The sequence below is a fragment of the Artibeus jamaicensis genome, unplaced genomic scaffold (genome assembly GCF_021234435.1).
Source record: "Artibeus jamaicensis isolate MK-2021 breed Jamaican fruit bat unplaced genomic scaffold, CSHL_Jam_final contig_659, whole genome shotgun sequence".
Taxonomy (NCBI): Eukaryota; Metazoa; Chordata; class Mammalia; order Chiroptera; family Phyllostomidae; genus Artibeus; species Artibeus jamaicensis.
The window spans coordinates 540,101-554,419 of record NW_026521916.1 but is presented as its reverse complement, the minus strand read 5'-3'; the positions used below and the strand labels follow the sequence as shown (position 1 = coordinate 554,419).

At 35.6% G+C, this 14,319-nt stretch overlaps 2 protein-coding genes across 3 annotated transcripts in view; one reads left to right on the top strand and one right to left on the bottom strand.

Annotated features, from left to right (window-relative positions):
- Nucleotides 1-1,661, bottom strand: part of CCDC7 (coiled-coil domain containing 7) — a 362,459-nt gene extending 360,798 nt beyond the window's left edge. The window contains exon 1 of the mRNA XM_053670977.1: nt 1,585-1,661. The gene's annotated coding sequence lies outside the window, so the exon portion shown is untranslated. The remainder of the gene's footprint in view (nt 1-1,584) is intronic.
- A 748-nt stretch (nt 1,662-2,409) lies between these two features.
- Nucleotides 2,410-14,319, top strand: part of EPC1 (enhancer of polycomb homolog 1) — a 135,601-nt gene continuing 123,691 nt past the window's right edge. For both annotated transcript variants that reach the window (XM_037131192.2, XM_037131190.2), the window contains exon 1: nt 2,410-2,695. In XM_037131192.2, coding sequence (XP_036987087.2) covers nt 2,693-2,695 — 3 coding nt within the window. In that variant the 5' untranslated portion in view covers nt 2,410-2,692. The remainder of the gene's footprint in view (nt 2,696-14,319) is intronic.

Here is a 14,319-nt window from a genome sequence, read left to right as displayed (position 1 = left end):
CTCTGGCTTCCCACAACACTAAACATCTCACTCTACATTTTACCTTTACTAAAACAAGATATTCAAATCATGTATATGATGAATAGTGCCTCAAAATCTCTGAAGAAAATTCTCCCAAAGTATGTAATCAGAAATATTCATATTATAAGTAAAAAGTGTACAGAAGGTTGTAATCTATAGATAATAGATAAAAGAATATATGTACATATATAAATTATATTTGTATAATATGTATGTATATGTACATATATGGGTTACATGGGTATATGGGGATGAGAAAAGGGATGGGAGAGAAAAGAACAGGGTAGAAAAACAAAAATATATAGCAAAAATGGCCCCTAGCAATTTTTTCTATTGGAAGGAAAACTTTAAAATTTTCTGAAGAATTTTCACCCACTCTCTTCACTAGATGACTTCTTTAAAATGTTTTCCTAATTTCAAATAAATGTCCTTGAAATTTACTGTTTTAAGGTCACTATTAGTGAGACCACAAAATAAAATGAAAACAGGGATATTTTCCTTACCATAATTGTTCATTAAGTACATCTGAATTTGAGTTGTTTTCTACTTCAGTTGACAGTAGAGCTAAGGCATTAGGTACAGTCCAGAAAAGAGGTCTAGCTCAGGTTCTAGCTTCATAGGTCTAGAACCAGGTGACCTGCTTAAAAAGTTCAAGGTTTCCCAGAACACATGGGAGTAGTGAGCTCTACCTCCTGATTTACCATGGACGGTTCCTATTCATTCAAATCATTCTATAGTTAATAATATGCTCCCTTTCAATCTCAAAAATATCCTGATTTGGGCAATAAATTATATAGTCGCCCTACCTATAGGGTTCTCTAAGAATGTTACCTATCAAATGCCAGGCAAGGATAGAAATACTAAACCGTGTGTGTCTGGAGGAAGGACTCCTAAAGAATGTAGGCAAGTACACGCCCCTTTCTTCATCCCTTTCCTTTAAACCCTGTTCTATCCTTGGATCATTAGGAATTTATTGGCAAAGAATTTTATACTGAATATGTTCAATTAAAACATATACTATGCAGTATTTGACAAATTTTGAAATTTGCTGACTTTTGTGACTTTACGTTTTGTATCATAGCGTAGCATTCATTTAACTTTTTTTTTTTTTTTTAGGTTTTCAGCTTCATTTTTATTTAAAAGCCCAGTTGCAACCACTAAGTACCTGTCTGGGCTCACAACCAGAGACAGAGTATCAAATTTCCCAGCTCGCTTAATCTGAAAGCCTGCCAAAGTAGGTGAAAGACCTTATTAGTATGTAAAGCAGAAAATTCAAATTACAGTCTATTAAATCTCTAGTGATTGATGTTCTTTTCAAAACAATTTTTTCATTTATTCAATAAAATTTTATTTTCTATTTGCAAAAACATTAATTTTTAAATTTTTATTTACTTATTTTTCAAGTACAGTTTTGTCTATTTCTCCCATTCCAGCCCACCCCGCCCCGTGCTCCCCACCTCCCTCCCATTTCCACCCCCCTTATCTCTTGTCCTTGTGTCCTTCATACTTGCAAAACAATTTTTAAAAGCTAGTAAAAAGCAACACATTCTAAGACCCCCTCACCAAACGCCTCACCGCAGTTCAGACTCAGACAATGTACTGGGACTACAGTATTCACCCTGGATTTTTAGCACTTCCGGTGGCCCGGAAGAAGGTATCGTGGGCGGGGCCGGGCAAGTTCAGCCGCGCGGCCATTTTGTTTGTGAGTCGGAGGACTGGCGTTCCGCCCGGCGGAAGGGTTTTGAGACAATTTTGAAGGAAGAAAAAAAACAACTGTGGCCACCGATTTTAATTTACCACTGAAACCATTATTTCATTTTTAATCCTTTCCAGAAATGGTAGTTTTTATGGCCAACATATTTTTTTTCGAGGAATTAAAGCTCTCCGAGCTAAATGAGTCGTGAATTTCTGTAAGGGTGACTGGCGTCTTTAGGTACTTTAATGATGTCAAATCAAAAATGTTTTGATGGAGATAGCTTTCAAAAGGCCAAAATTGTATACCGACATTTGTGAAGTGATAAAACAATTTGCTTAATATAGAAAAGCATTATATTCCTCAAAAAAAGCCGCATACGAGAAACACAAGTGTTTCTAAAGACATTAAAAAAGGCATTTTCCTGAATTAAGAGGTAGTTGTAGGTGCTATTGTTTTGCAGTGTCACCTCATAACGAGCTTAGACTTGTGTTCTTTGGACGGCTGAGCTTTTAAAAGCCTTGTGTAAAATGGCACACACCGCATTTGGACAGCTGAGCTTTTAAAAGCCTGGTGTAAAATGGCACACACTCACCGCATTTCTCCCCGAGCCGCAGGGGGCGGGGGACGGGGGACAGTGCGGCCTGTGGGGACGCTGCTCTGCCATCCAATCAGAGCGCGCCTGCTCGCCAGCGCAAAGTTGTTAACCCCAGCGTCTTCGGGCTGCCGCTGCCTACTCTGCTTTTAATCTTCGTGGATATTTCTCCGATTTTCCCCAAACGCCCACAGATTCTGGGGGAAGCAACCCGACTCAGCCACCAATCATGGAAGAAAGTATTACTTTTTATTTACCAAAAACCTTAAAGATGTTTCGAGCTCCATATGCTGCCTGGAGGCTGTCGTTTCTAGGGACACAAGTATACAGCCTATATTGTTACAATTTTTTTTCAAGTACTGGTTTCTTCTTTGCCTTCACTAATGGTAAGTTTGTAATTTTAAATATTTATGTCATTAAATCTTTGAATGAACCACCAGGTAAAAAAGATTTTCATTGTGTTTCTTCTAACAAAACCAATCTTTGTATTTCTCTTTAGCTTTGATCTACAGAATACACCTCATCTTGTCTAGTTAATTTTTACCAAAAAGAAAAAAAAAACAGTTTCTTTTTCATTATTAAAGCTGAATATTTATGATATAAATTACACTTTAATTACTGTGAACTACGGAAGAACTAAGCTATTTCGAGATGGACTTGTGCCAGCAATGTTGGTAATGCCAAATATGTGCATATCCTCTTTAAAAAATTATGTATTACCTAATTTGTCCAGGACTAAATTATCAACAGGCAAACTATGGATGTAGTTAGCTTTTTGTATTTTTTTAAAGCCTATTGTGGTTTTCTTGATGAATTACTTGGATACAAATTAAAGAAAAGCTGCCCTTGATATAATGAAGGTGGAGATTGACATAACCGGGTTTATATTAAGTTATGGCTGTTGCTAAATAGTGGATCTTTTATTTGCTCATCAGATCTAAACTTGTATTCCATGATATTAATTCCTTGAAGCTCTTTATTAGATAATCTCAGATTTATCTTGTTTTTGTCCAAAAACAAGATAAGGTACATTTGGGAGACATTTTGTAATTTGGGGAATTTTTCTAATTTTTTTTTTCTTTTTGCACACGGTAAGAGATCTTTTTTGTTTTGCATTGATCTGTGTTGGTGGCGCTGTGATGCTTCTTAACAATTTGTTTCACTAAAAGAAAAACGGAGGAAAAAGAGGTGGGGCTAGATTTGATCTATTACCTTATCCCTTTAATTCTTAAAGAAAGTTCAGTTTGTTCAGGAGAAATTATTCAGTCGTATGTTTTAAATATTTTCTGTGAACTGTGGGTGAGAGCAGATATGTCCTCACAACCCGTCCAGGGAGCATCAGACACAAGCATGCAGTTGTGTTTTATCTGATAAGACTTGTCTTGAAGTCAGAATTCTTCAATAATAAAGCTATTGGTTTACCTTCTTTTTTCTCAGTAACAGTTTTCTTTTTCCTTATATTACAATATCATACATGTTGATGTCTTTTCAATTTAAGAAAATGTTTGAGTTTTAGTTCACTGGATATTGTAAAAGTTGAATTTCGTTTTTAACCTAGGAATTTCTTAAACAACTATTTCAGTTATTTAATTTTCTAGTATTTTTCTAGTAGCTTTCTCCTGGGAGTTTTATAGTAGTTTGGCATATATAATGAAGCCTACATTATTGTCTGTTTTATTTTGAAATGATACTTCACTTGAATTTATGTATCTATTTTTAAAGGCTAATTTTTAAAGAATATATATACAACTGCTTTTAACTTTTAAAATATTGGTATCACATATATAAATACCAGATAAATCTTTTCCATCTTTGTCCTTATTGAGAGTTATCTGGTTAGAGAATATGGGATTTAGGCCCAAAGCCTCACAAGAACAAAAGTGTGTATATGACAATATGACATAGGTTTTATTAGCCTTTGTAAACGTTTTAATTGTTTATGAAAATAGTATGTCCTTTGTTCAAAAAGAAAGTGGGAAGAATCATTAGTTGTGCCTAAAATATATATTATTTTGCCAAATAAAATTAAAATTACTTAAATAGTATCCTAGACCACCTTTTCATACAATAGAATAGATTATTTCTTGAGAGAATAAAAATTTCTGAGTTATTATTGTTTTTATTCACTTTGACATATGAAGTGATCTTTTCACTAATCATTTAAAATTCTAAAGTAAAAGACTGTATAAAAATGACTAAAAATAGTATTTCTGATCTTTGTGTCCCTGTGATTTACCTGTTTAAGATCCATTCCTTAAATTTCAAAAATAATTATGTATTATGCCTATATTTTGTTTATGCTATGCTATGAAAATTTGAAAATGTTTATTCTAATATTTTATTTCTTGTAAAATTTGAATGTCCCTGTCAAAACTAGTTATGACATTATAGATTATTTATAGAATGAAATACTGCAGGCATAAATTTAATTACTTAACCCTCTGGTTATGATGGAGAGTTTAGTTCTCTAAAGTTTATCTGCTGAATAAAATATACTTGCCAGTATTTTTTTTTGCTAAAATATTCTGTTAATCAGCTGGCGACATTTAAAATTTTAATTTGTGAAGACTGAAAATGTTTATATAAGGTAGCTCTCCTTTTAAAGAGCAAGTTGATGCTCTGAAGTCCATATGTAGCCTTGCAATGCTCTTTGTTCTCCCACACCATGACTATTACATCACTGATTATTAGTAACCAGTATAGTTAAATCTTCACTTTAAAAATCATCCACAGATATTCTTATTAAATATATTATTCTATCTGTGATTCTTAAGTCACTATGTAAGGCAAGTGGTTTAAATCTATGAGGCAAAAGCAATTATATTATTCTCCATTTTAAAATCTACCTTGTGCTTCATTTTAGCTATTGATTTTTTTAATATTGTCTGTTTCTCATTGACAGCATTTTTGTAGGTATTTAGTTCATAAGCTTGGTGTGGTAATGATTAGAATTATTTTAATAAATTATGCTTTTATCATGAGGAAATCTTTATTAAATGTGGCATATGGAGAACTCAGTTTTCCATAGCAACTGTTAGTAAATTATGAACAAAGAATTATTTTTTCAAATTCTAAATGTCATTTTAGTCAACAATTACTATTTCTTTCTTGCACAACATTTATCAGAGATTTTAACAAGTAGCTAATATGACTATATTAAAATATATCATTTTTTACTCTGCCCGTCCTGATGGAGGGAGGGTCAATGAGTAGTGAAATCACCAAAAAACAGGTTGCAGGAAGAAGACATAAGTGATGCCAAGGACATGAAGAATTTGTAAATCAGATACTAAACAATAAACCTCAAGAAAATGAACTTGAAATTATGGAGGCTGATCAATAACAAATGCAATGAACCCATGTAATTTCCTAATTTATTAATGTGTATTCATTGGTATTGCTGAAGATTGAGGAAATTTTCAGGTTAGCCAAACCTTTTAGGAAAGATGAGATAACAAAGGGAAGAAATATTTATAGACATATTAAAATGACCTAACATAAAATGCTGAAAATATCAGCCAAGACAAATCTAATATACTTTGGAATGAATTCTTTTAGAAGAAGGAAAAATAGCCTAAGTTTTTGCCCTCTGAAGACCCAGTTTAATACAGATGTGAAATTGTATGTTCCTAATTCTACCCACTTCTTGTATTTACCATACAGATTCATTCACTATTCTCCTTAGCATGGTTTTGCCAACAAAGAGAAGGGGGAAATTATACACAGACTGGGTGTTTGTGTTATGACTTTGTTCTTCTGTACAAAAATATTCTCAAATGGAGAATCTAAAGGGAAAGTAAAGCAAAAATGATGGTTACTTTATGAAAAAGATGAAAAAGGGGGAGGGAATTTCAGAGGAAAAGGGGGAAGGATTTATAGGAACTAGTATAAAGGACACATGGACAACAACTAAGGGGGGTGGAAATGGGAGGGAGGTGGGCAGGGGGAGTGGGCTGGGATGGGAGTAAAAGACAGAATACTGTACTTGAAAAATAGTTAAAAAAAGAGAAAAAAAGATGAAAAGGGTACTTTATACTTGATTTATTCAATATTTATTTTTATTTGGTAGTTGGTTTTTTCTAGATTTTAGTCATCTGTTATGTGCTATTATGCAAAGATGCTAGGATACAATATTAGTAAAAGAGGAAAGGATCCCTTGTGAAGTTTATAGTCCAGTATGGTTCAAAGTTCTAAGGATACTTTAAATCTAAAGTCTTAGATGTGAAAGGTTCCCATTCGGGAATAAAAGCCAAATAAGATCCTTAAAGTAAATGTTTAACTTAATTATTTTAAAATAGACTTTAACAAGTGGGTACCAGATTTCACATATTGAGGGGGAAATAACTCCCAGATCCTGATAAGGCCCAAATAAATGCTATGTAAGTAGATAGTCACCCAATACAAATTACTATTATTGCAAAGTGAGAAATAAAATATTAACTTATTTGCTTGAAAAGAGAGACAAAGAGGATCACTCTGGAAGTAAGAATTTGGGCATGTCCTTGTGAGATCCATTTAATGAAAACTTTTTAAAAAATGTGGTAGAGCGTCATTTTGTACATTTTGTTCACATTTCATGGAATAAATCTCAATGTAAATGTTAGGATTAAAATTTACTTGAATTAAAATTTTTATTTTGAAACCTAATAGTTTTAATGATATATAACAAATTATAAACAAAAGCAAATATTTTTATTTATGAAGATAATATAATTACATGTTTAGTTCATGATAAATTAGTTAAGCACATCAGATATGGAGCAGAAAAGTACTGTATATACAGATCAATTGGAGGAAAACACACTATTCATTAGGATTTTCTATATGTGGTTTAAGATAGATACCTCAAGAATAAAGTCACCAAATCATTCTGTCATAGAGCCAATTAATCCATACTAGCTAAATGTGGTATGTCATTTAGTTTGCTTTCATGCTAACAGAATTCTACTGATAGTGGCATAAAAAATAACATTGATTATTCAGGAAGCAAGGCCATTCTAATTTCAGTTCTAGCTCAACAGTATTATCAAGTTCTTTGGTAGGTTTCATTTTTACATTCAAGAATGTCAGCAATGTTGCCTCATAGTGACAATATGGCTGCTGCAACTTCAGGCATCATATCCTGATATTACAATTTCCAAATGGAGGAGAGTTTCTGTCATGCATCTTTTTCGTAAGTTAAGGAATTCTTTCCAGAGGCCCACAGCACACTCCTTCTAACAGTTCATTGGCCAATTTGCAGGACATGGTCGTGCCTAAACCAGTCACTGACAGGGAGGCTGAAATTACTGTGATTGTTTTAGGTAGGGTAAAGCTCTTGGAAGGGTGAACATCTGCTGAGTGTCCAGTGCTCAGTGTGGTTACCACCTACTTGCTTTGTATATACTTTAATTGCTTTGTATAAACATTCTTTAGTGACAAAACATGAATATCTGTTTTCAGAGAGACCAGACTGGTCACAGATGCAGCTAATTAAAAAGCTAAAACTAAAACTAAAAACAGACATTTAATTACAGATTATTATGTTCCAGTCTCTAGTCTAAATGTTAATTTTATTATCTCCTTAAATCCTCACACAATCTTTGAAGATAAGAAAAGTATTAGATGCATTCTGTAGATGAAGAAACTGAGGCTTAGGGAGTTTTGGCCCAGTTACATTGTAAATGAAAAGCTGAGGCTTGGCCCAGGTTACACAGTAAATAAAAAAAGCTAAGAGTTTGAACCTGGGGAATCTGAAATAAGAGCCTGTTTACTTATCTTCTCTTCTATACTGTCACATTAGATATTTGTAAGTTTATGTTGCATTAATTGACATTTTCAATGCACTATAGGCATCACTGTTTCAATAAATTTTCTAGTAAGTTTATAAATTTAATAACCTAATTTATCAGTTGCATATATCTGAATGTTTGTTAAATTTGCTAAAGTCACATTTGTACTGCATCTCATCTCTTCAGGACTATTTCATGAAATTCTTTCAGAAAATGAATTATTACAGGGAAAATAAAGATCAAAGTCTAGAGATTCTGGGAGGCTTTATGGAATTGGATGAATTCATGATTCATAATGCAAGTCCAGATATTGACTTCTGTTTCACAACTTGCAAGATCAATTTTATATACAAACTGTTTTGATCTTTACCAACTTTGGAATGTTTTTGCCTCTGGGATATTTGAGGGGGGATTCTACATTCAGCATGCTTCTAGATCAGTGGATCTCAAACTTTGGCATGTACCAAAATCACCTAAAACAGATTGCTGGTCCTCACACCCAGGGTTTCTAGTTCAGCCAGTCTGGAGTAGGGCCTCAGAAGTTGCATTTCTAGCAAGCCCCCAGGTGATACTGCTGATGCTGACCCAGGAACCACTCTTTCAGACTCTGACCTAGAGAACCAGATGGTACTGCCATGATGGTACTGTCTTTGCAATATTTCAGATTTTAAGGGATGTCATTTAACATTTGGCAACTACATAAATAAATACATACTGCAGTATTAAATAGGGTGGTCAGGACACCCTCACTGAAAAGCTGTGGTAAATTTACACAATGGAATACTACTCAGCTATAAAAAAAAAAAAGAATGAAATATTACCCTTCGTGGAAGCATAGATGAACCTGGATAATATGCTAAATGTAAAAAAAAAAAAGTCAGAGAAAGACTGGTTTATTTCACTCATATGTGGAATCTAATGATCTCACTCATACCATATGATCTCACTCATACGTGGAATCTAATGGAAAAATAAACTAACAATAGAAATAGACTCAATGATACAGAGAACAGACTGACAGCTGTCAGAGGGAAGGGGTTGGGTGAAAAAGGTGAAAGGATTAAACAAAACAAAACAAACGTCATAGATATAGACAACAGTATGGTGATTACCAAAGGAATAGGAGGTGAGGCAAGGTAGAAGAGGTTAAAGGGGGAATAAATGGTGATGGAAGGAGACTTGACTTGGGGTGGTGAACGCACAATACAATACACGAATGATGTGTTATAGAATTGTACACCTGAAACTTACATAATTTTATTAACCAGTGTCATCCCAATAACATTCAATGAAAAAAAAAGAGTTTCAGCAGTGGCTCGAAGAATTCTTCTTATGCCTCAGCATGAACATCACATTTGAGATTTATTTGCAAACAATTCATATGTGTGTGTTTTAACCTTTTAAAAAATAGCAAACCATAGTTTATAAATTATTTTTAAAAGCAAGTAAAAATATAACTTAGTTGTACTCAAAAGCTCGTTACATCTGAAAAAGACATCTGTGTCTGTGGCATTTTGCTGTTTTTTCCTCAAGATTTTATCCACCAATCACTAATACTCCACAGTCATTAATGGTATATGGTTTCAATGAGACTGAGAAAGGGAAGCTGCCATGCCAATGACCTGTATTTAGCTCTGACACCCAGGCCACTGCCCCAATCCACTGGAAAATCTCCATCCTCCAAGACAGAGGTCAGAATCTCCCGTCGAAAAACGCTATTGTGTGCCAAGGAGTGAAGAGGACCTTTTCCAAGAATTTAATTACTTCACTGCATTAAGACTTAAGAAATTGTTAGTTCTGAAGGTCTTTACTCAGTTTTCATTAGGGTATGAATTCCAAGAAACAAACTGCCAACACAAATGAGTAAAAAACAGTCAGCAACTCAATAACCTGAACATTCCCAGAAGCCGATATTGGCTTGACGTTCTCTCATACCACTGGAGGACTAGTCAAAAAAGCTAGCATGAGTAGTTAGTTTGTACCATCGTGGTCTAGTATCAAAAACAGCCATTCAGCACCTATTTAATAATATACTCAAATAATTTAAAATGGCCTAAAACTGCCAGAACTGTGCTGTTCAACAGAGTAGTCCCTAGATACATGTAGCTTTGTACATTTAAATTTGAATTAAAATAAAAAATTCAGTAGCTATACCTAACCCTGGCTAGTTGGCTACTATAGTGGGCAAAAAAATTTAGGAACATTTTTGTCTTAGTCTGTTCAGGCTGCTTTAACAGAATACTGTAGACTGGGTGGCATATAAACAACAGAAATTTATTTCTCACAATTACAGAGGCTGGGAAGTCCAAACCCAAGGAGCCGGCAGATGGGTGTCTGGTGAGGACCCACTTCCTGATTCATAAGACTGCCATCTTCTCACCGTGTGCGGTGTCACATACTGGAATATGGAGGGAGCTCTCTGGGAACTTTTTTTCTAAAGAACATTTTATCGATTATGCTATTACAGTTGTCCCATTTTTTCTGCCCTTTATCTCCCTCCACCCTGCACCCCCGCTCCCACCATCATTCGCCTCCCCCTTAGTTCATTTCCATGGGTCATACATTTAAGTTCTTTGGCTTCTCCATTGCCTATACTATTCTTAACCTCCTCCCATTTATTTTGGGCCTACCGATTATGCTTCTTATTCCCTGTACCTTTTTCCCCATCACCCCACTCCCCCATTCCCATTCATACTGATAACCCTCCATATGATCTCCATTTCTGTGATTCCATTCCTGTTCTAGTGTTTACTTAGTTTTATTTTATTTTTTTGGTTTAGTTGTTGATAGTTATGAGTTTGTTATTATTTTACTGTTCATAGTTTTGATCTTCTTTTTCTTACAGAAGCCCCTTTAACATTTCATATAATAATATATATGAAATGTACTCTAATATGACCTTATATGGGAAGCACTTTATCTGCCCTTCCATTCCAAATGATAGCTTTCCTGAATAGAGTAATGTTCAATGTAGGGTCCTTGCCCTTCATGACTTTGAATACTTCTTCCCAGCTCATTGTAGCCTTTAAGGTTTCTTTTGAGAAATCATCTGATAGTCTTATGGGAAGTCCTTTGTAGGTAACTCTCTCTTTTTCTCTTGCTGCTTTTAAGATGCTTTCCTTATCTTTAATTTTAGGTAACTTAATTGTGATGTACCTTGTTGTGTACTTACTTGGGCCCAACTTTGGGACTCTGAGCTTCCTGGATATCCTGGAAATCTGTTTCCTCCACCAGATTGGGGAAGTTCTCCTTCATTATTTTTTTTCAAATAAGTTTTCAACTTCTTGTTCTTCCTCTTCTCCCTTAGGCAGCCCTATGATTCAGATGTTGGAACATTTAAAGTTGTCTGAGCAGTTCCTAAGCCTTTCCTCATTTTTTTGAATTTTTGTTTCTTCATTCTGTTCTGGTTGAATGTTTATTTCTTCCTGCTGCTCCAAGTCATTGATTTGAGTCCCAGTTTTCTTCCCTTCACTGTCGGTTCCCTGTATATTTCACTTTGTATATTTCTTCTTTATTTCACTTTGCATAGCCTTTACTTTTACCTCTGCTTTGTAACCATACTGTGAGTGTCCTGATTACCAGTGTTTTGAACTCTGCATCTGATAGGTTGGCTATCTCCTCACTGCTTAGTTCTTTTTAGGGAGTTTTGATCTGTTCTTTTGTTTGGGTCATATTTCTTTGTCTTGGTGCACCTGTTAGGTTGTAAGGGTTGGAGCATTAGGTATTCACCAGGGCAGGGCAACCCCTGTCGCTGTGCTGTGGCATTGTATGGGGTAGAAGGGTCTGAGAGGAACAATGCCACTTGGCTTTCAGTTACTTCCCCTGCTACCCTGAAGCAAATTGGGCCCTTCTGGTGCTGATTCCCAGGTGGGTAGGTTTGTGTATGTTCTAGGACCCGTTGGGTCTCTCCAACAAACTCTCCTGTGAGGCTGGTAGTTTCTCCCACTGCTGCAATTCCCACAGGATTTTACAGCCAGGGGTTTTGAGGTTTTATTTTCCCACACTGGAACCCTGGGTCGTTCAGTCTGTTTTGCTCCTCAGTTGTTCCTCCCAGTTTACCCACACACAAATATGGGAACCCTAGCTGCCACCACACCTGCCCAGTCCTCCAGCCACTGCCTTTGGTACCTAGTGTCACATCCTCTCTACCCTGGCTTCCCATCTCTACCCCTCCTACCAGTCTGGATGAATGTTTCTTCTTAAACACCTTGGTTGTCGGACTTCCACACAGTTTGATTTTCTGGCAGTTCTGGTTGTTTGTTGTTTTTTAATTTGTTTTGTTCTTTGTTTCTTGCGTGAGAAGGCAAAGTGTGTCTACCTATGCCTCCATCTTGTTCAAAAGTCTGGGGTCTCTTTTATAAGGGCACTAATCCCATTCATGAAGGATCTTACCTTCATGACTTAATCAGCACCCTGAAGTGCCACCTCCAAATACCACCACATTGGGAGTTAGGGTTTCATTGTATGAATTTGGGTGGAATGTAAACATTTGGTCTATAGCAATTTTCATAATTTCAGACAGTTCTGCTGGACGGCACTGGTGCTTCAGACCATGGTGAGTTCACACTGTTGTACCAGTGTTTTTCAACTCTGCATGTAAATAGGATCACCCATAAACTTAAAAACAAAATGCCTGTGCCCAATCCCCAGGGATTCTAGTTGGTCTAAGATGGCATCTGGGCATAAGTTTGTTTACAGAGATGTCTATGGGATTCTGTCATACAGCTAGGGTTTAGAATTGCTAAATTACACCATTGAAGTAAGACACTAAACCTAAACTTTGAGAGGTCAGTAGATTAGTATTGCTATTTTTCTTTTTTCTTTTCTTTTATTTATTTATCTTTGGAAGGGAAGGGAAGAAGGAGAGAAATATCAATGTATGTTGCTTCTGGTGCATCCCCTGCTGGGAACTGGCCCCTGCTGGGATATGGCCTGCAACCCAGGCATGTGCCCTGATGGGGAATCTAACGGCGAACTTTTTGGTTTGCAGGCCTGTGCTCAATCCACTGAGCTACACCAGCCAGGGCCTACTATTGCTATTTTTCATCTCAATCTTTCTAAAGCTACAACCCATATCCTAGGATGTGAGGAAGGATCAAACCAAAAGAAAGAATAACTGAACTATCAAACCAGGTTCTGTGTGGTGAAGCATTGACTGCTTAATGAACACCAGCTTTACCTGAAAGAAGACAGTGATAGCCGTTTGTAGGTTTTAAGCTACTTCATATCCTCAAGAGTTAGTCTTGTATATGAAAAGATATCATTTAAGTTACATATCCAAAGGTAGTTCTTATGTTTTAAAATTTAGTTTGCACATTTTATCATATTTATAAGTTTACAAATTTTAGAAATCCTGGTTCTTTAAAATTTAGTTTCATAGTACTGCTTTAGTTTATAGTACTGCTTGATTAAACACATCCCCACTTTTTATACATTTATAAATTTACTACATACAGTTGCTTCTTTTGGTACCTACTAAGCATTGTCAAGAAATTAAGAAAGTTATACATAACTACTAAATTTAACTTCTAAATATGATCCATCTTAAGGTCCCTTTAATGTTTCAACACTACATATAACTTAGTAGGAGTTCTACTTAAAAGTCTACTAGGATGGCCTCTTACTCCATTAGGTCAAGTGTTCTTAAACAGAACAATTACCTACACTAAAAAATATTTCTATATTCTAAATCTGATGTTAAAATGTTACCTATGAAAAAAAGAGTATGTCCTACCAAAAAATTTTGTGTTGCCTTCCCAAGTGAATATTTTGATCTGCCTTCTGAGCTTATTGAGGTTTCTTGATGATCAGAGATTTTGGTTGGACCGCAACTAAATCCTTGTCTGAGACACTGGTGTGACATGCTGAGCCAAAGCCTGCATGCCTAAAATATTGTTATGTCTTTCATTTTTCAAGCCAAGTCGGGATCTTTGGGCCCCACAGAAGTGGCTACTTCAATTGACGAAGATTTGTATTTTTATTTCCTTTTTTTTAGTTAACTTTAATTTTTTTTTAGATTTTATTTATTTATCTTTAGAGGGGAAGGAGAGAAACATTAATGTATGGTTGCCTCTCATGCATCCCCTGCTGGGAACTGGCCTGCAGGGAACTGGCCTGCAACCCAGGCATGTGCCCTGACTGGGAATCGAACTGCGATCCTCTTCACAGGCCTGTGCTCAATCCACTGAGCCATACTAGCCAGGGCCTATTTTTATTTCTTGATCTTCTAGAGCAAGGGC